The 22,288-nt window shown below is 45.2% G+C and overlaps 1 protein-coding gene across 1 annotated transcript in view; it reads right to left on the bottom strand.

The window, feature by feature from the left end:
• tmtc2a (transmembrane O-mannosyltransferase targeting cadherins 2a) overlaps positions 1-22,066 on the bottom strand; it is a 46,140-nt gene extending 24,074 nt beyond the window's left edge. The window contains exons 1-2 of the mRNA XM_084038698.1: positions 21,921-22,066; positions 277-877 (exon numbers count right to left, since the gene is read on the bottom strand). Coding sequence (XP_083894824.1) covers positions 277-877; positions 21,921-22,003 — 684 coding nt within the window. The 5' untranslated portion in view covers positions 22,004-22,066. The remainder of the gene's footprint in view (positions 1-276; positions 878-21,920) is intronic.
• Positions 22,067-22,288: the final 222 nt, after the last annotated feature.

Raw genomic sequence — 22,288 nt, 5'->3', positions numbered from 1 at the left:
GAGTTTGCGAGGATGTGGAAAACTTCCCCCCGTGCCTATGGTTGCTTCCTGTTTAGCCGGTGACGGATGAGAATAGCTCGCTTTTTATGCGCCGACAGCGCAAACGGCTTTCCTAATTACACTCCTAATGAAAAGCAAACAGCATTCACACACAAAAGCTTAATCCAGCGTACAGGAACCCGTGAGCAGCTGGCTGGATGAGGTATCCCCCCTCTGAGGGAAGGGAAGAGGAAACTGCTAGAACACACCGGGCCCCTGTGGCATGCATTCATTTACCTTCCCCAGCAGGAGGAGGAGCGCCTGGCGCAGACGGAGCCTCTGGAACACGAAGAGGTCGTACGCCGCCGACACGGCCAGAACCGTCACCCCCTGCTCCTTCCACAGCATGCTGGCTGCCGCACACCACAGGCTGCCCAGCATCCATGCCCAGCACCTGGCCCCCGAGCTGGTCTGAAAAGCCCCACGTGGGTCCCTGCGAAGTCCACAGTGTCTCACGTAGCAGAGGAGCGACAGCAAAAAGAACAGGGCGGCGCCGACGTCCGCCCTCCCGACCACGCCGGCGACCGCCTCCGTGTGAACCGGGTGAGAGGCGAAAAGGAGGCCCGCCAGCAGGCTCCAGGCTCCCCCGCCGAGGAGCGGGCGGCTGAAGGCCGTGAAGAGGCCGGTGACCAGGCCGTGCAGCGCCACGTTCAGCAGGTGGTAGCCCCAGGGACGCAGGGCGTGCAGGGAGTAGTTGAGGCGGAAGGAGAGGGTGCAGAGCGGCCGGTAGGATTTGTGGCTGCCGCTGTGGGTGAGCAGGGTGCCCCAGAAGTCGTCGTACAGAATGTTGGTCCAAGGGGTCTCAGGAAGGAGGTCCTGGTTGGTCTTAATGGCTCGGCTAGAGGAGCAGAAAGAAAATATCCTTCACAACAAAGTTCATCGAATAATACTTTCAAGATGATACATAATGAATGGTTAAATGTATTCATTTTGTTTAAAACTGTCCATTTGGGAGTCCAGTCTCACGAGTGACGTAGTCATGTGACTATATAGTCCAGATAAGAGCAGCTTCAAGTTCACTCAAACACTTTGAAACTAAGCATTTTAACATGCATGAACGAATCATTTATTTTAAGACTTTTTGTAGCTCATATGGAACAATGTGTTTTCCACAGAAATTTAATGGACAAATGCAATGAGGACGCTAAATGTAATAAACAGGCCCCGGAGTGTGTGATTAAATACACAGATGTGAGCTTTGTTGCTCTCTCTCTCTCTCTCTCTCCCTCACACACACACACACACACACACACACAGGTTGTTCGACACCCCCGAGGCTGCTGTGGATTCTCCAAATTAGCCATCATTACTGGGGACACGAGCTGCATGCGTGTGCTGTCCAAGACTGCAACAAACGAGCTTCACCACAGGAAGAGTGATGGATGGTTAAAACAAGTCGAGTCGAATCGGCCATGAGACATAGTGTTATTTTAAAAAAGTAGATATTGGATCAAAGAAACACACTTGTTTGTGATTGTCAAAAAAAATCATCTTTAAAAACAATTGTCATTTTCATTTGTCAGCCCAATACTACCATTGGACTGTTGACGGACTGTGAGACTTCTAGATGTGATCTAATTTATATTTAGCTATTATTTAATTCAGAAAGCATTTTGATTGCGTCAATTAAAAAAATTAAAAGTGTGGACATTTTTATGCTCGATCAACTTGAATTCATAGGAATCGCAATCAACTTGCTCGAAAGATAATAGCAAATTGATGCAAATAGGCTTTTCCTTAAAAACTACACTCAGCTGCCCAATGAGCACCAAGCTGACTCAAGTACTGTCGCAACATGCACAATTATGGTTACGTGTGAATGTCCCTCTGATTTGATCACACCGACATAATGGCTGTTTCTTGTGCTTGTGCACGGCCGCCAGAGAGGGAGAGACAGCGACAGGGAGCCAGCCGAGGACTTCCTTTGTCTAGAGATTGTTACTTAGTGCTGCATAAAGAAGAAGAAGAAGAAGAAGAAGGGGGGAGCTGGAGCTGCCGGCCTGCACCCAGCAGGAGAGCAGCAAAGGTGAAAGGGAAAGTCTGACAATGTAAAAAAAAAGAATGAATCCAGCTGTTAAATTGAGAATTGCTCAATGTGTTGATGCTAATTTCAGTTTATTTTTTCCTCGACAGCTCTGTCATCACATGAGCTATCGTAAATTCCTTGGTTTCCCAGGATTGTTCTCCACAAGGGGAAAGTGTGCTTCTCAGGCTTCCAGTTGCAACGAGCCAAAGGGGAACTGGGCCTTGTTCGATATTTCTAAGGACCCGGTGCATGACATCATCCCAGTTTACAAACCTCTTTTGTTCCGCAGTGAGCTATTATTCATAAAACCATTTACGGTCCCAGCACAGCGCCGAGTAGCTAAGAGCAATAAACACGTGTTGAAAACCTAATGATCATCAAAGTTGAGCGTTTTATTAATGCTGTATTTACATGAAAGTCCTGAGAGACTACAGCCATATACACCCTTCAAAATTCAAATGTACGATTTTGATCCATTCTTGAAACGGAGTAAACAACACGTCCACCTAAAATCTGCAATTCCAGCCATGTTTTTTCCACTTTCCATTGTTGCCCTCGGGGCAATAAACAGCACACTATCGAATCCAGACACAGCTAGATTCACCCTCACCCGGCTCCCTCGTGTCCCCTTGGCATGCCTTGGATCTCAACGCTCTCTGGTGATAAATAATTTAAATATTCAAATCAGAGGCAACCACTCATCTCCCTCCCTGTTCCTGCCCCGGCGCTGGTGGATGAAAAGAAAAGCGTTGGCCGTGAGGCTGTGGGAATGGGTTGGAAGTACTGTGTGTGTGTGTGTGTGTGTGTGTGTGTGTGTGTGTGTGTGTGTGTGTGTGTGTGTGTGTGGCGAGAAGAGCTAAAGAAATAAATAGCTACATGCAAGATGCCCGTCTTTGTGTTTGTGAGTGTGTGCACGTGTGTGCGTGTGCGTGGCAGAGCGGAGCATGTGCTGACGGCTTCATTGAGACCTGTCGCTGCAGCGGTGCAGATAGAGTGGTCTCCCGTAGTGATTGCTCTTACAGAGGGGGGTCTTTTGTATTCAGCCACCGTATGTGGGGCAGGCAGGCAGGCAGGCAGGCAGGCGGGTGGGCGGGCGGCGGGGCACTCTATTCACAATCCTCAAAGTACAGGACCGGTTTTTATGAGGGGGGGTTAAAATGAGAGGGATTTCCATCAGGGCTTGAAAAGAGACCCTTTTTTATTTTTTTTACATCCATTTGTAATGGGGTGAGATCTTCCTTCACCTGTCCGCCGCTTTTAGTGAAGAGAAAATTGGCTGCCTTTCAGTGTTTGGGTATGTGTCCTTTCAATATGCAAATGAGGCACTCCAGCAGTGATCTCACCACCAGTGATTTGCTTTTTCATGCCGCTGCCTGCAGACACACACTAGGCCTCTTGTAGGCAAATGTACATTGAATGTGCAAAACGTAAAAGGGGCCGACTGACATTTTTCTCTACACTGATTAAATGAAGTAAAAGCCATTATTCATGATTATGCCACAAAGGAAATGTGGACAAAGAGATTTGAGCTGGGGATGGAAATCATCGCCAAAAATACATCTAAGGCGGAGCAGAATCAACCCACAGATATTTGATCACTTTGTGCAGCTGCTATAAAAAGATCTGTCAGGATCCTCTGCTAATTAAATGTTTACAGTTTCTATGTTTAGCTCAAGGAAAGAAAGCTCACTGATTTTTGACTAAACCCTCCTCAGGGTACAATGGTTGTTGTTTTGTTGTTCAATTTTCTTAAAACATTTGCTAACTTAAGTGAATTATATTCAATATTGAATTTTTATTACATTGATTGCTTGCTAGTAATCTTCTTTACGGCCCATTTGTCAGACTGCTAGGTTTAGCGTCAGCGCTCATCTGTCACACAACTCCTAACCACATACAAGCAGAACATATTTTAACGATAGCTACACTCTCTATTCAGCACAACTACTCCTAATCCAATATCAATATTTATGAATTTCAGTTCTGCATCCTTTTAAAATCGTTGTTTTTGTAATTGCATCCCTGTAAAGTTCTATTTACAGACTTACGCACTAAAGCACGGTGCTCTCTGTCATCCGACTCCATAAACCTACTTTTAGTATAAATGTTTTGCGCACAAAAAGAACGGCAATATTAACTGCATTGCAAAACACCACTCAAGTCTGTTTTGAATATCCGGCCCCCTCCAGCCCGTCTGTCTGCAGCAGCGTGTGCACCGGCCCGCTCCCCTCCAATAAACATCTGCAGTATAAACTGCCGTCACTTAACGTAATCAGGACTGGCTGAATTACAAGCTTTTGTAGCGGAGTGCATCGTCCGGCTCCCTGACTGCAGTAACCAGATGGATTAGCCAATCATCGTAAAAAAAAATACAGCACTGCTAATGGAGCTGGACGTTATTTAATGGATATCATCACCTCTTTGTTCAGTTTTTTTATTCTTCCGTTTGCAATAATGGTGTCTTTGCAACTTCCCTACTTCCATCCATTCTTTTATCTTTATTCTCTAGTATACCTGCTATGTTTCCATCCTCATTACAGAGCAACCTGAGCGCTAATGAAGCAGCTGAGGCAGCTTCCTACTCACAATGCTAATGTTGAGCTGGCGCGCCGCTGAAGGAAACACATCATGGATGCTGCTGGATTTGTGCGGGAGCAACGGGAACACGGATGATTAAGACTCCGCGAGGAGAAATCTGTACTGAAGGGACGAAAACAAATCCACATCACAGCGGCACAGCGGCAAATGTGCTCAAGAGCAGTATGTTCGCTGAGCTTCCACCTTTTATAAACTAGTTGAATCCACCTCGACCACCACGGATTGACACCGGTTTTGTTCTGAAATGGTAACGGCAACCTCACACCTTTAATGCAACATCCCAGTTTGATTCAAGTAGGGAAACGTTTGCTCTTATCATCCCTCGGGCTGGACATTGGTACCGAAATAACACAGTAGTTCAGTAGTCCTGAAACTTCTCCAGTCAAACGATACTTGCAATTGATCCCTTTTGTGCCAAGATTGAGAAAAAAAAGAATTTGGCGCCGCAAATCATCGCAAGCATTCTTCGAGCTACTGCAACCTGTGATGGAGCCACTACCACAGCAGCTACGTCCCATACAGACGGGATTTCCTCCCTGCCTGCACACAGCTCTGAACATAGAGAGCCAGCAGCTAGCAGCTAACAGTGCTAAGAGGGCAGCTAACAGCTAACAGGTTATTACCAAGCCAGTGTCGTTTTTAACAATACCAAGCCCTTCTCATCCCCCTCTCTCTTCCCTTGTTAGCTTTACTGTCACTATCAACGTACTGCAAATATAACAGGACAACATACTGTAGATTATAGGTTAATTTAAGACACTAAATAATTTGAGGTTTCAGTTTCTCCAATGTGAGGATTTGCTGATCTTAAGTGTCTTATATTATTGCAAACTATTGTGTCTGATTTTTGACTGTTGGTCGGACCAAACGAGACACTTGAAGACTTCATTTTGGTCTTTAGAAAATTTAGCACTGTTTTCTGACAACCAAACAAAAGATATCAGTCTGTAGTTTCCCTGTGATTCCGAGTTGATCCCTGCTAATCTGTAAGAACACATCAGCTGTGCTTCCAATGACCCGTCCCGATTAAGTCAACAACAACTGTCTCATCGTTTACAGGCATCGATTTTAGACGTCAAGTTTTTCTGAGCTCTCAAAGCGATTTGCATTCGACGGCGAAGCTTTCATCGCATCCACAACCAATTATTGATTTCAACATTTGACATTTCGATTCCGTCTCCCATGCACTGGCAAGGGGATAAAGGGCCAGTGTATTAAATGGGGATGGAGAGAGTGCATGTGTGGGTGTGTGTCAGGGTCCGGATCACCTCTGTGTTAATCCAATTCTAACAGGATTAGAAAGTGATCATAGAGTGCATAGAGTTTCAGAGACATGCACAGGGGTCGGGGGTCAACCAGTAATCTGATTTAAAGGTTGCATTTGCGCGTGCACTCGAATGCTCCGCGCACACACTGCACATAGATTGACACGATATGTAATCTATACGAAGCGGCGTCCATGTGCTGTTGGAGCTGGAAGGAAAAACACTGTTCGTGGCTTTGTTCCCAGTGAACGCCACAGCTGGTTGAGGATAAAAATCCCATAAATTTCGGCCCAGTAGTCACCGCGGCGGGGAGCGTATTGTCCCGCACCACATGAGGCGAGGTGAACACGTGGAGGCCCATCCTAGAAGCATCTAGCCATCCATCCCAGCGTAAAGGTTGAACGCTCATGCATGAGTCATTCATTGGCTGATTATCAGCTGCTATAATCCTGCCAGTATGTGGCCGCGGCACGATGGCAGCCAATGAGGAGGTGGCGATGAAGATGAAAGAGTAAGATGCTCAGGCTTTATGATTTAATGTCCCCGTCGATATTCTTCCTACCTGAATACAAGATACGTTTCCTATTTAAAAGTCTTCCCCTCACATGCTTGTGCTGCAGACGCAGACAATTCATAAAGACGTCCTTTTTTTTATCTTTGTTTCTGTTTAGTTTGTATATCTGTAGGCTGAAAAAGGCGTCAGGAAGTGAGCATTAAGGGTGTGTTCAAACATCGTACCACTGGCAGAACAATACCCCCCCAAAGCAGAAGTGGCACCGCTGTTTTCCCACACTCAGTCCCACGCCAGACTGGCACAAATATGGGAGGAGAGGGAAAAATGCATAAATGTCCAGATAGCATTCATAAAAACTCAGTGGCCTAGCTGGGAAAGATTTACACTCAGTCTTGCAGAGGGTTCTTCCTGTTTCTTGGTGCTCATGACCAAAATTTGACAGATTTTATGCCCGGCTCAGATGCAATTATTTGTTTCTTTCCATCATTTTAAATGTGCTGCTGTTGGGTGGTGTTCAACATAGATGGGCACTGAAGAGGGAAAAACCTTGCAAGAACATATTTTATATATATATATATATATATATATATATATATAGCCTGAGACACAGAGGATGCAACTTATTTAGTATTCAGGAAGCAACCTACATTTTTTTGTCTCCTGCATAGTTCACTGGATCTATCTTGTCATCGATTAAAAATAGCCCATCCTGCAGCTCCCATTTTCCGGCATTTTCCCAAGGGTGCAGAATAACCAGCCAGCAAGTTTGTTGGAATGAAAAAGCCAGTTAAATAACTTATTTCAACTCCTCCCGTAGAGAGTAGCATGAAAGCACAGCAAAATACACAAAGCAGTCGTCATAGATGAAGGCGTATTTGTTTTCTAATCAGCTGCAGCTAAGCAAAGATTAATATTTGCATTTCATTTGTTGCTCACAGACCCACGGGCAAAATACATTTCAATATTTGGCCAACTAAGTATTGATGAATTTAAATGACGCACTTCTGGCTTGTTCCTCCTCATCACTGAAGTCCAGCTGTGTTAGTGTCATCATCAAGCCGAGCTGAACAGTCGACTCTTAACTGATTGAGATAAAGTCTCCTCTACATCCTCAGTCTGTTCGGAGCAGCCAATCAGGACAAACAGATTTCTTCCGGGGGTTCCCGGCTTCAAAGAGGCTGAAACAGTCGGAGCTGAGCGTCAGGAAGCTGGCCGCCTCTCTTCTGTCAGGCCAAGGACTCGCTTTCATATCCCCCCGTGAAGCCGGTTTCCTGATTAGCAGAGCGAGCGACTCCAAATAGGCCAGGGTCAAGTCATTGTACTCCACTTGCGTTAAACAGACCGTGACTTGAAAACATATTCTGATTGATAAATACATCATATTAATGCCCGCGCTAATGTTCCGTAAGTGAGTTTCAAACATGGTCTCCCTCGCAAGCTCTGTCGTCGGGATATTAGTTTGAAAAGCAATCGGCTGAGAGCCAGCTGGAAGCCGGGGCCAATCGGTAAATGGAGAGTGGTGACGCACAGTGCTGAATGTGTAATGATTGGTGACCCACATCCCTGAACTTCCTAATATCATGACTGCTTCAAATAGAGTTGGTACATCTAAAAGAAGTCCACTGCTGATTCAAGAAAAATGTTATACACCTCCATGTTTGTACATAAAGGCCACTGTAATTCTCAGACACGCTTGGACAGGGAGGGGTTGGTTGTCTGCAACCTCATCGCTAGATGCCGCTAAATCGTACACACTGGACGTTGAAAGTAAAAGCTAGAAATTTGGGGAAATACACTTACTTATTTGTTTACTTGCCGAAGATGATTAGAAGATCGATACCACTCTCTTAAAGCTTGAGCAAGGAGGCGATTAGCTTTCGGCTTAAAATGGCTAAAAAACAGTGGCAAACAGCTACCCTAGCTCTGTCCAAAGTTCACAAATAAGCCCAACAACAACAACTCTAAGCTCACTAATTAACATGTTAAATCCGTAAACAAACAAAAAAAAAAGCACAAAAAGTTAACTTTTCGCCGAGAAATCCTTTCCCCATGCTACCAGTCTTTATGTTAAGCTAAGCTAACCGCTTCCAGCCTCTAGTTTCATTAACTCTTATTTTCACGATGAGCAATTTCATATTGCGTCTGATCAACTGATATTAGAATCGGTTTAAAACCTTCATGTGTGCAAACAGAGTTGATCTTCCATAGACATTTCTTAAAACACTATGAACCCAATCATCGAGCGCAACGACTCCTTCATCTATTTTTCAGCACATCGATCGCAGCCTTTATCTCCCTCTAAGTGATTGATTCATTACTTCCCATTAGCCGCTTGCACAAAACAGAGGCGATCTAACGACAATGCCACCGCTGCCACCTCAGCTGAAATGGAGGCCGATCCCACCGCAGCGTCCCCTGACTGATGGTGTCAATAAAAAGGCTGTGATGAATCCTCGGCCCGCATCAGGGGGAAGGCTATGGGAAATCAATGGCTAATAAAACTAATGCTCTCTCCCTGGGGCATAAACATATCAGACCAACAAAAGGAAAGACCGGGTTGGGAATCGAGGGGTCAAAATGCACGCCTCAAAAAGAGCTCCGGAATTAATCGAGTTTTTATGCAATGAACATACAGATGTGCAAGAACTCTTAGTGACTGTTTTTCCTTTCAGAAAAAGCAGCTTGTTGAAGCAAGCTCCCAAGCAGACGTGCCGCTGGAGGATTTGCACTCTAACTAAGCAGCAATATGTGCGAATGCGATAGAATTGGAACGCTTGAGACAGTAAAATCTCAGTTTCACACCTCCACGAACACCCCGAAGACCACCGGGAACGCCTTCGGAAAAAAGCCTCTCATTTACGGTTTTGTGTTCTCCCTCACACATTAAGATAGGACTTCTTAATGTGACATTCATAGGTATTTTTAAAACCCCCTCACCCAATAAATACGCCATATGCCTACAGCGTTGTACCGCGCCCAACCACATTCGCATTTAAATGAGCCAATATCCAGGAGCACTGGACGCTGAGTTTTATAGGGTTTCTAAAAACCCTCGGCTTTCCGACACATCTAGGTCTTATCAGTAAAACAGTGGCCAACTTCAACACCCTCCATTCATCCGTCCCACAGCTGGGATCCAACCAAAAAGACACGTTGCAAGAAAACAAAACGAGCAGCCTGTCCAAATGCTGCATCGAGTACGGCTCCCGACAGTTGATTACGGTGTCTGAGTGCGGACGGGTAATTAGGGCGGCCTCCCCGAGTCGCCTGCATCCACGGTGATAAATGTGATGCTTGATTAAAAGCGAATTGAGTGCTGTTTTTCCGACCGTGCCAAACAATGCATCAATCACAGCTGTGTGTGCGCTGATGATATGATTTAAAAAAAATGCCAGACAGACGACGCTGCCGCCGATACGACATTTCTGCATCCACAGGAATTTATGCAAAATTATGCTATTTTGCTGGGGACCTAATTTGATTTGACTATCTAACTATAACATGCAAAAATGAGCAAGAGGGATGCTACTTTTGATTAAAAATCGCCACTCATATTTGAATAGGGGGGGAAATCATTTAAAATGGAATTATTAAAATAAAGTATGCCAGAATTACACCTGTAGTTTCCCTATAAAATGTCTTGGATATTACTTTTTTTGGGATTTCCTTCTCGGAAATTTGGAGACTGAAATAACCTAGATGACACTAATTATTACTGTTCGAGTCGTTTCTGCCGCCGATACGACATTTCTGCTTCCACAGGAATTTATGCAAAATGATGCTATTTTGCTGGGGACTATCTAACTATAAAATGCAAAAATGAACAAGAGGGAGGCTACTTTTGATTAAAAATTCCCACTCATATTTGAATAGGGAGGGAAATCATTTAAAATGGAATTATTAAAATAAAGTATGCCAGAATTACACCTGTAATTTCCCTATAAAATGTCTTGGATATTACTTTTTTTTAGGATTTCCTTCTCGGAAATTTGGAGACTGAAATAACCTAGATGACACTAATTATTACTGTTCGAGTTGTTTCAGACAGTTTGGGGTCAGGCTACATGCATTTGAATGAATTCAAACTCATTTTATACTACTTCTCATTCATTCATTTCACCAGTCCAAATATTCTCCAGAGGTCACTATAACCTCCTGCAGCATGACTACTGTACCTCACTATCACCAGCATGTGATCATGTATTTTTTTTTTCAAACCAGGTGCACCTCCTATTCCCTTATTCCCATTTCCCTTACCTCTTTAATGCATCTCACCTTCTGCCTCTACAATCAATTCCACTGGCCTAGTTCCAGAGAAGCTGCTGCTGTTGGCACAGTAACCTATAAAAACAGGCACCCCCAGCCACCTACTCTCATCATTATGGAAACCCCTACTTTCACACTTGAATTCAAATGGGGGGAGGCATTAACACCGAGGACAAATACGCTGCCTGGAATTGATTTTTCTCAACGGGGAATAGGTGAATGTTGATGGAGCCTGGCGGGTCACGGCTCAGAAAGGACAGCCGATGTTCTCTGCTCACTTTTCGTATCAGTCCGGCCGTATAATTTGCATGCGCACGTGTTCCAATTTACTCCCACACTTGTGGAGCACCAGATGTGGACACACTGCATCAACGATACCCACCTATACCCCCTCCGGAGTGTTGCGGGCCCCACTTTATTCACTGGGAACAACAGCATGACAGACTTTGGCACCGCCTAGCTGGGTTGCTTTTCTCCACTCTGCACCAAAACTATTGGTATCAGGTCCCGAAAACTTGGAAGTGCTGAACTTTTTGTGTTCCCCTGATACTTGTTCTGCTATAAAAGTAGCACACCAGAATAAATATTACACCACTAACTAAACAGTACTTTTACTGAAGGCTCGTCAAATGTGAATATGAAGAGTCCTTATTTAGTGGCACGCGTCCGTTCCGTTCGGCGTCCCTTTGAGGAACTGGATCATTTTTGATCTGCTGAGGAGATTATAATGAGGACAACTTTAATTGCTGATGACAAATCACGGAGCCGGTGGAGGATCTGGATGTTGCAGCGCTGCCAAGAAGGGAGCAGCTAGAGAAACAAAGCGACATTCTGTTTCTGCATGAAAGCCTTCTGTGTCTGATTAGGAAAAAAAAAATACTTTAATACTCCGCCGCTTTAAATCAGCTATTTTGAGAATGTAGAGGATTTATGTCTTTATGTTGGGTGTGAAGTTGAAGTAGAAAACAGCCTTCAGTGTTGCACTCAGGAGCAGCAAAGCTTCTTTCCGCTCCAACGGCTTCAAGTGGTCAGGATTCACATGCAGCGTTTGTAATGGCCAAGTATGCCGCACTAACAGGCCGCACAGAACTGTATCCAATCCGGAATAGGCCCTCCTTTCTTCTGCCGTGACCAGTTGTCACATTCCAGCATTAGCCGGAGAGGAACTGTAGCTATAGAGGGGTACCACGGGGGCCAGCCCAAACCAAATCTGTCTTCTTTTCAAGGATCTGTGCTAATTATCTACGATCTTTTCACATTCTGATCTGTGATCTGTTGAACACGGCTGGTACAACGAAACCATTTGCCTGAACTCGACTCTCACATTGGAACCAATGAAGTCGAACCCCATCCATTTGACCCTGAGCTTAGGACAAAGCAAACGTTGGCTAAAGCAATTCAAAGTTACTTTAACTTAAAGCAAAGTGCAAATAATCCTAGCGTATAAATTATGAGACCAAGTCCAGTGTATTAATAAAAAATCTGTCAGATGTAATTCCCTGCAGGAGGTTTTATATAATCTAAGTTTGTCAAACTATCAGCAGGGGTTCCAAAATATATGGCTTTGTTTAAAATGCTGCAGGAAACTCCATTATGAATCCATAAAACGCATCGTGTAACATCATAAAAGCACCATATTCCCCTCTGAGATGGACTGGAGGGACAAGCAGACATGATGTCATGCTACAACGTCATGGCTTTTCTACGGACGACTGGGTTACGAGTGATTGAAGCCAAGTTGTTCCTTTTGTTCTTTAATGTATTATTCTCAGCTATAGAGAGCCCTGATGGAAAGAACACTTCCTCCACCAGTTAACAAAAGGGACTTGGGTTATGTTGAAACAAAGATTTAACAGCCAGTTAGCTTAGCTTAGCATTGGCCGGAAAGAGCGGGACATCCATACATATAATCCATACAAAAAGTGGAAAAACACAAACAGGGAATTGATGCTTTTCCATTATTATTTTTGTCCAAGCCAGATCTGATCTGATCTTGATGACCATTAGATGGGCTAGTAGCAGTTTCACCATCGTCCAGTCTTTGTGCTAAGCTAAGTTAGCTAGCGGCAGTGGCTTCATATTTCGCAAGACATGAGAGTGGTGTTAATCTATGAGGATAAAACAGAACATTTCTCCCAAATGTCAACCTTTTCCCGGAATTTCCCTTCAACGGATGTATTGCCACACTATCAGGCCGTCTCTCCATATTAGAAAAGGTAGCATGCGTCTCGGCATGCATCTTTCCTGTCTGCTGGGACGTCACGTGGTTTGTCTCTCTGATAACGCTATCAGTAGTTATGCTGCTGGTCATAGCAGGGAAAACGAATAGTGAGGCCACAGACTGTAGATTAAATCGTAATGTTCAGCCACCTCGGTAATGGATTGACTGGATGTGGTATCACGGTAATGAGCAAGCCTTGGGGTGAAATGTCTTTGTGGATTTTTTTTATGAAAGGCACCAGGCTGGATGAGCCGGCACCATCGCATTCAGTGGTGACCTCCTGATTTGTCTGATTGCCATGGCTACAGAGCAGAGATACCAATCTACATCAGGATGGCGCCGTCAGATGTTCACATAATAAAGAAGGACACGGGTCAACCAATCTCAAAATGAAAAGGAAAATGCAACACCGGGCTCATAAGAACCGGCCGTGTTCTCATCCGAAGCCAGACATGCATAATTCAGTGACCTTCAGTAAAAAATCCACCAGATTAAATGATAAAAATAATAATAAATTGAAAGGGTAAACTGTGACGGGGATGAAACTGGAGTGGTGCCGGGAGCCGAAACATCAAAAATAAATTGCAGCTAGCTGATCATGAAAGCACAACAACCAGCCCCGTCCCACAGCCATTGATCCATGAATATGAATGAATGAATGGCTGGGTTATCTCTGGGCTGACTGAGGCAGGAAAACAGCCATTTTCAAATGCAGATTTCTCCCCTTTATCAAAGATGACTCTCACCGTGGGTTTCTCACAGTCAGGGGCATCGTGTTTACTTAAACAGCGATTGGCCTTATCTCCAGAAAGCTCCCGGAGTACCTGAGAAACCAGCTACTGGGACTAACTGTGCAGGAATGAGGAGCTCCGCTTCCCCCCTCTGTGAGATAAGTGAGCGGATTATTGAGCAATGCTTAAATGGGCAGTACATCAGGATGGGAAGATGGGCTAAAATGCTTCCCGTTCCTGCCTGGATAATGAGGGAGGACAGATCATTTGAAGGATGGCGCGCGTTAGGGTTCTAAACGGAGAATAATTAGCTGCTGAGCCACCAAACCAAAAATCTGTGGCCACATGAAGAGGCGGGAAGCTACCATTATAATTCCAACTGTGAGCAGTTTAGCATCAAAGCCATTCAGATTCCCCAAAAAGAAAAAATTGAGCACAAATCTATTTCCAACTACCTATAATCATCGCTAACACGAGTCGTGTCATCGCTCCTCTAAATAGCCATCTGTCGTGACACAAAGAGAAAACCTCTCAGCGGCACAGACACTTCCTCTATCTGTCTTATCTGGCGAGGTTCTGCGCTTTTAGGCTCTTATCAGGAGGAAACAGGAAACGGAGAAAGGCTATCTCCTGCCGCAAAATAAATCATGTGGATGCTCATGAAATACAAACTTCCCCTCGTACAAAAGATACGTCCAGAAAGTGTGAATAGAATGAGAAAGAAATTCTTTTTTGGAAGATACCATCCTACATTTAGAGATATATTACAGCAGATCCATCTATAATCCCAGAACCCTTTCATGACCTACTATGGGTTTTTGCCTTCAGGAAGTCTCCGATGTCGTCGGAGGCAAACAAACACCAACTGTAGCGCACTTGAGCGACGGAGCTTCCTGCATAATCACTTCATTCCTACATCTCCACGCCAAACGCCATAACGGTGCCCTTGAGTCAAAGGTACCAGGGCTGTTATCTGATCTCTCCTGAATCTTAAATCCCTCAAGCCTTCACATCAACTCTCTCCCTCCCCCCTCCCCCCCTCTCAGGTTTTTACGAGGTGAGAAGCACAAGCCGGTTTTACCCCCACACACCGTTGGCCCCGTTCTGACCCAGAAATCCTTATGCATATTAGTGTGTTTTACAAGAGTGAGCCGGAGTGGCCATGCGTGAAACCGGAACGGGCGTGTGCAGTGCTCGGTTAGGGTTCAGTACCGGGGTTGCCAAGCTAATGAATCGGTTTTTTTTGTGAAGCTACTGGTACTTAAATTATAATTAAGGCCCAGCGCGGCGGTCAGGATCCCACGCTGAGATGAATGGGAGTTCACACACAATTTCTTCCTCATCATATTCTAGGTGTTTGTCATGCAAAAGGTGTTTTGCTAAACAAAAACACATCAAGCAGTCATTATGTGCACAGTTTATGTGTTTTCCAAAGTGTGACGAGTCCAAAAGGCTGGATTTTGCATTGGGGCCTTTATTTGCTAAATGCTGACTACGGTATGTGTGAGGAAGATTCAAGGAACTGGTATTTTTTTTATTCTTTTTTGATTTTTTCTATTTATTTATTCCACCCGACAGTTATCACTGTCATGTCTGTAAGGTCCACATAAAGCCACAACCAGCAGGTGGTTAGCTTAGCTTAGCATGAAGTTGGGAAACAGGGAGAAACTAACAAATCAACAACAAATTGCATTTTTTCAAATTGCATCTGTCCTATCATTTTTCGGTCCTGTTTAATCAGTTGTAAGTTGAGTTTCAATGAAATATGTTTTAACCATTTTAGATCACATTCCTGGTGATTTTGTTCTCAACCCAAAACCAGTCTTGAAGACAAACATTCAATGTTCAGTTTAACGTAACGCTTTATGAAGACAGATGTAAGCTTTTATTAGTATTTCATCATAAAATCTATGCCAGAAAAATAATTAGAACACGACATAACATTTCCATTTAGTTGTAATACACTGAATTTACTTTTTCTTTTTTTTTTAAGGTCATCAGTCATTTGGTGTCGAGCTGAGCCTCAGTCTTTCTCTCATACCACAATCCCACTACAGGGGTGAGTGGAGGGGACGATTTATTGGGGAAAAATGTCTTAACGTTTTGTGGAAAGTGGAGGAAAGCGGTACATGAGTAGCCCGCCCAAAACCACCCGCCCAATTAAATAAAAACTAACCCAACTGGGTCGGAAAACCAGCAAATGTGGCGACAGCGGTTCCATCATCCTGATATCGTTTACACCATCGACGACTGACAGCTTCACCATCAGTAAGGAAAGGCCGACATGAGAAAGACAAACCGCTCCATGTGCACCTACAGACCTCTTCAGATTCTTAATGTCACTGGCTGATGAAAGTCTGACTTCACTCTGCAGGGCTTTAAACAGTCAGATCTGAAATGTGAGCGCTTCATCAAGTGCAGCGGAATAAGAAAACCCCATGTTTGATTTTCTGTCCTGACAGCTGTTCTGGGAGGCAGACAAAAAAACCTCCCCCGTCACTGAAAGGCGATACTCAATGGCTATTGATTACAAAAAGGTAGTAAGGGTAAGCGCTTGCGATTCGTGTGATCCCCAGCTCGGGTTGGGTTTTGTATTTCGCCACAACTGCTGTAAGTCACTTCAGAGGTCCACCTTGTAGTTTAAAGAGAGAGAGTGGATGCCAACCTTCAAGGGTAATCTAACGCCGCAGAAAGGAGCTTTGCTTACAAAGCCAGTTGAGTGCGCTGAGGTAGAAATTGAAACCGTTTGCTGCGGAACAGTTATGAAGGCTCTCGGTTAGTGAAGAGCATGACGGACGCCCAATGCGCCGGGCCAGATAAGGAACTTGTGACACTGTGTTTTCATCCCGTTATCTACGGTTTGTGGTTCCTTCCTCCAAAATCTAGCACGGAGGTTACATGACAAATCTGTGGCTTTGGCGTGTATACCTTGCGAGGCGGTGGCGAACTTGTGAGCCCTTGTTGTCCCTGGAGACCACTGTTTTTGGTTACCACATATGGTGTGTACGGCTGGTGGGACTGAGGTTTGGCCAGCGTCTTGGCAGACGGGCGGGTCGACTGCGGCCCGCGAAACACTTGGGGCAGCCAAGGGTGAGCAGCAGCCTCGCCTGGCGTCGCTTGGCACCCGGTGGGGGGAGGGGCGACCTAAAAATAAACCCACCCAATCTCTTCTCCAAGTCGGAGCTGTGGTTCGAGAGGCGAGGGTGGTATCGAGTATTAAAATTTGTTGTATTTAAGTAGAAGGTTATAAAAAAAATGCCCTTTTAACAATTAAGAACACAATATTACTCCGAGGAACCTTGCGCAGCTCAAGGGTACTCGGAAGTTACTCAACTCTGACCCTCGGCTGGCAACTTTTCATAAATGTCTCTCATAAAACCGAATCCGCCGTGTGCATGCCTTCCTCCCCTTTCATTATGAAGAACAAGCCATGCAAGCTCTTTTTGTTCACCAGAAGACTGTTTTTCTCCCTTTCAGGATTGCAAAAAGCTGGCGCATATCCCAGCAAACAAGATAGGTTTAAATATTTCATCCTCATGCTCTGCCATTTCTTTGCCCAAAACCCAAAGAGAAATTATGATTCACCCTGTTCAACATATTGTGTTCAAGCCTTCATTTGTGGCTTTAAAACAGTTTTGAAGCCGCAGCATCTGCACAGTCGACCACTAAGTGCTTTCGTGACTTAAATCTGTTAGTAATCAGAATGAGACTCTTTGCTCCCGCCTTCCTATTGTTTGACTAATAGCTCAATCCCTCCACCACTGAATCTGAGGGGGCGACTCATGAGCAAAGTAATGTTAATGCTGAAATACGTTGGATAAGTTCATAAGATTGCAAAATCTATTTCCCCTCACCACCAAACCACACGTTTCAAGAGGTTTGCCTGTTTTTCTCCTCAAAAACACTTAACGCAAGTCCGCAAATGTGGATAAAAGCCTCAAAACCGTCTCAGATTACCGCGTTTTTCATCGGTTCCACTCGCCACATTGTTCGCTTTCATTCGCTGTAGGCGGCGTTGCTCGTCCCTGAAACGCTGACAGTGAAAATTCCCTCCCGACAGACGAGCCTTTTCACCTCGACCGTGTTACTTCCGGCGCAGTCAGAGAGGTTTTCTCACTCGTTTTCGTTAGCCCACATCTTCCCTCAATATTTATCTGCTCCGAGCGCACGCTGTAACTTTGAACAGCAGCTACACAACTGGGGCACATGTTTTAGATAATTATTCCACTCGAGGCACGAAAATTCCTGGCAACCTTTACCGCAGCAGAGGACCTTGGGAGCGCCAGCCCGTAAGAGATAACGATTTAGAGTATTAAGTAATGAACATCAGGAGGCGGGTCCTTCTGATGGAACACCATCAAACATACACATGCAACTGTTTGATGGGCCTACAAATTTAACGTGACAACCGTGATCCAAACACAGTTTAGAATAGGGATTGGGAGATCTTTATGTATCTTTATGATAATTCAATGGGATAATTCATCTCCTTTCAACCATATTGAGATTAAATTGTATATCGAGGCACTGTGACACACAATTATATCGTCTAAAGTGACAATGACCAGCACATTCTACCTCAAATTTCTTAATTAAATTAGATTTTTTTTTAATTCACACCCGAGTATAGAAAAGGTGGTTTTGATAGACTATCACTAACTACCCTCATCTGCCCTGCAATCAGCTCATCCCCCTCACCTGGCTCCCCCACCCACTACACACCTGCTCCTTATGAACCTCATCATCCACTCTGTCTTATACCGGCCCAGATTCCCTTGTGTTCCCTTCTGAGATAACCTGTCTGGCTGGCTTGTGGCTGCTGCTTGTTTTTTTTTACCAATTTAAAAGGACTTTAGATAGTCTACCGCTTCTGAAGTCATCATTTTTGGTTCTGTGGTTTCTGAGTTGTTACACTCCTAATATACAGGAGATGTGGGTGTTTTGGGCTTTCGAGTTGTGGAAGGGCAGCTTTACCTGAGCTGGGTAATAAAATTACTTCTTCAATGAGTTATAATCTTACAACACTGGTCATAGCACAACAATGGTAGCCTACAATAAATCTCAAGTCAGAAGCAAAGAAACAACAGTGTAATGAAAACTGGCCTCCTGCTTGAAACTGAATTTACCGCTCCTCTTATCTCGGTTGATACAAGCACATGGACATTCCTCACACAACAATGCTGCTTATTGACTGAGCTCACTCACACACACACACACACACACACACACACGCGCACAAAAAGAAAGACGTGAAACCTTTTTTTGTTTCATGCTCTTGATTAATATTTATCAGTGATCCGGGGGATGAAACAATGTGCGCACCAATAACATCAGCGAATCATTAGCACTTAAACTCTTAGCACTAAGGTTTGAACTGAGATGAAAGAGCGATTCTTAAAAAGACGATCCCATACTGATGCGTTTATCGGTTAACCTCAGAAACCGAAGTCGAAAAGGAACAGATGTTTGCAACCGACCGCCTCTGTGATCGTCTGTCTTCATTGTGGCGCTTCTCTCCAGTCGCTCTGCTATGCGTCATTTGTGTGGCATATTTAATTGTTCTTAAATATTTTCACTTTGAACTGTGAGGATATTTCAAGTGGAGAAAGAAAGAGAATTTCTAAAAGAAGGAATGTTCCAGCAATGAAATCCCTGAGATGATTTTGCTCTTGAGACAAAGAGGGAAGATGTTTTCACTACAAATCCCCCGAGGGACCGTAATGCATTTTGTAGAGAGACGGGCTGTGATGTGATTGGGGTCACAGACCTTTTTGGGATACATGCATCTGAATGCTGAAAGCCCACTTGCGATGCATTTCATCTCACAATGTCCCTCTCGCCAATAATATCCAAGCCTCCCTCATAAAGACAACCATTACTGGGCCGATTTGTCAAAAAAAGGCGTTGTTAAAAACCAATATCACTGAAATGTCAGCGTCACAGGGAGTCTCATTTGTTAACCTGTCTAAAGCCTCGATGATGAGTATTCAAAGGAGAGTCCGGGGGGCTTTATGGTAAATATATTTTCCAATCTATAAATACAACTCTCAAGCAATCAATCAACAGAGCCTGTTTTTTTTTAAATAATAAAACATTCACATTTAAACCTGAGAAACTTAAAACCAGCAGGTCACGTCTTGATTATTTCCCCCCGAATCAAAAAATGGGCCTCGTCTCCCGGCTCCCGTTAAAAACGTAGTCCTTTCACACGCCGGGGCTTTTCATCGGGAGCGCCGGCGGCCAAAAAGGAGCGCTCGGCTGAGCCCTGAGCGGTGCCCAGGAAAAACACTTGACATGATTGAAAAAGCAGACCGGGGACAGAACATCCCCACGAGTTTGGGAGCGCTTTAGAATGATCTGCTCCGCCATCTCGTCTTGGAGGCTAAGAACCGACCGCCACAGGTGATGAGAATTTGATTACGGGGGTGAAAGGTCAGATAGCGAGGCAGCACAAAGAGACAAATGGAGAAATTTGCGAGACAATCTTTTTTTAGACTGCTGCAGATCAGAATGATTAGCACAACGCACCTCCACTTCAATCCGTTATTACACATAACTCTCCTCTAATCCCAGAGGGGGGAGAGAGCGGGAGCACGCGACTCTTGACCCCCGGAGAGAGAGGATGGCGTTTGATGAACGACCAGGGAAGGTCAGACCTCTGATTGGTATTCAACCTCCTCCGTCTGAGGCTTGCTGAGCCAAAACGGCAGAGTGCGTCCCCCAAGAGTGTAAATTACCGCGGTGACGTTGATGGATACGCGGCGTCGGTGGACACTGAACTTTCACTGGAGGGGATGGAGTACGAGCCGCCAGGGCACCGCCGCGGGTAATCTGTCACCAAGGGGCCTTTTTTTTTTTTTTTTTTTTTTTTTGCGACAACCTTGTGGTGTCGCGGTCGCAGACGAGGCTGATGGATGAATGACCCCGCTGGGCGCTTCTGCGGGGATGCTTGTCGAGGTGTGATGGAACTGGAGACGGCATGCCGAGCTCAATATCTACCGCCACCCTGTTTCTCCACTGCCTCTCCTCCTCCTCCTCCTCCTCCTCCTCCTCCTCACGCACTCCGTCTTGCTCACGTACGAGACACACAGGGGTCACCGATGGTGCTGAAAAGTAAAGTGGGGCGATCTCTGACCTTTGAGGGGTGTCTGGAGATGCTTAGCAGACAGCAAAACCCACTGACGAATGAGGGAGGCGACCCGTGCGCTGATCGTTCTTTGAATCCGCAGACAAATCCACCGCATACCTTTCATATTAGTAGTTCACCTTGTGATTTAATACTTGATAGCGGAAGATTAATTCATATTAGCTTCGGGAGCCAAAACCCCCTTTATGCCCATATACAGTGTGTTCAGTGAAGAACTACCTGTCCAGTTCCTCCTTTTTAAAAAGGGGACCAGCTGTGGTGCTGAACTTTCTCATGGAGGGAGATTACTCTCACAGGCACAGATGTCCGGCAGGCACACATGTAACAGCGGATGGGAAACACAGCATGCAGTAGTCGAGTATTAGTGACTCCTTATCATCCAGAGTAACGGAGAGATGAAAGTATGGAATGTAGAAGAGAAAAATCAGGAAACAAACATTATTTAGTGTAAAAATACATGTTTAACAGCTGAGACGATCAGTTGCTGGACAGGAAAATAATCGGCGACTATTGTAATGATGGATTCATCATTTTAAGACAAATGCCATAAACGTATTCTTACTATCAAAGAAGAACATCATTTATGTTTTCCTCTTTTATCATCTTGCCCCCCTCAGATTAAGCTTTTTTTATATATAATAGTTAAGTTTCTTCTGATGATTTTCCTTCCCCTCATCATCACTGTCCATCAGGTCAGTTTTCCCCCAGCATGCCTCTCTCCTCCTCACAGCGCTAGAGTGTTGACATGTTTATTCAGCTGTTTGCGAAATGAAAACTGGCGGTTTTGGACGAGCTTGAACTCCCTCGGGGCGCCGATTCGTCACCGGCTTCATCCGAACTCACTTCACAACGTGTTGAACTTATCGTTACTGCTGGACGCGCACCACGTGATGCGCGCTCTCTCTGGGTCAACCGCGTTTCTAAAAGAAAACATGCAACATAATAGAAAACGCTACTCGCGGGCTTCAACTAGAGCCGATGAATACGCGGTGATTTATTACAGGCTCCGGACAAAAGCAAACATGCGGGCGGGCGCAGCGCCCCCCCCTCCTCCGCGCGGAGGCAGCGCGAGCGGATGACAAGTGGAGCAGCGGATGGCGGTGATGTTGTTACCTGTCATCGTAGCAGAAATCCGCGTCCAGCGTGTTCAGATAGAGACCCACGGCCACGGCGGTGCACACCAGCTCCGTGATCATCTCAGAAGCAAAGTGGGAGAGGAGCCGGGATAGAAATGACTGCAATCAGGGTCCCCCCCCTCCCACCCACCCCCAGCACCCCCAAGTCTCTGTGTTATTGTTCCGCTCGGCGGCAGTGCTGCACTCCGGACAACGCGTGACATGCAAAGTGTGTCAAAGTTAGCCATATTCCCTGTGACCCATTGTGTCGGCGGGTGTGTGGAGGTGAAGCTACAGCCGGGCTCGGCTCGGAGCGGTGCGCATTTTTGGTGCTGTGCTGCGGCGGCGGCGTCCTCGGTGTGCGCA

Source organism: Eutrigla gurnardus (genome assembly GCF_963514095.1).
Source record: "Eutrigla gurnardus genome assembly, chromosome: 21".
Lineage (NCBI taxonomy): Eukaryota > Metazoa > Chordata > Actinopteri > Perciformes > Triglidae > Eutrigla > Eutrigla gurnardus.
This window is presented reverse-complemented; position numbering and strand designations above follow the sequence as displayed.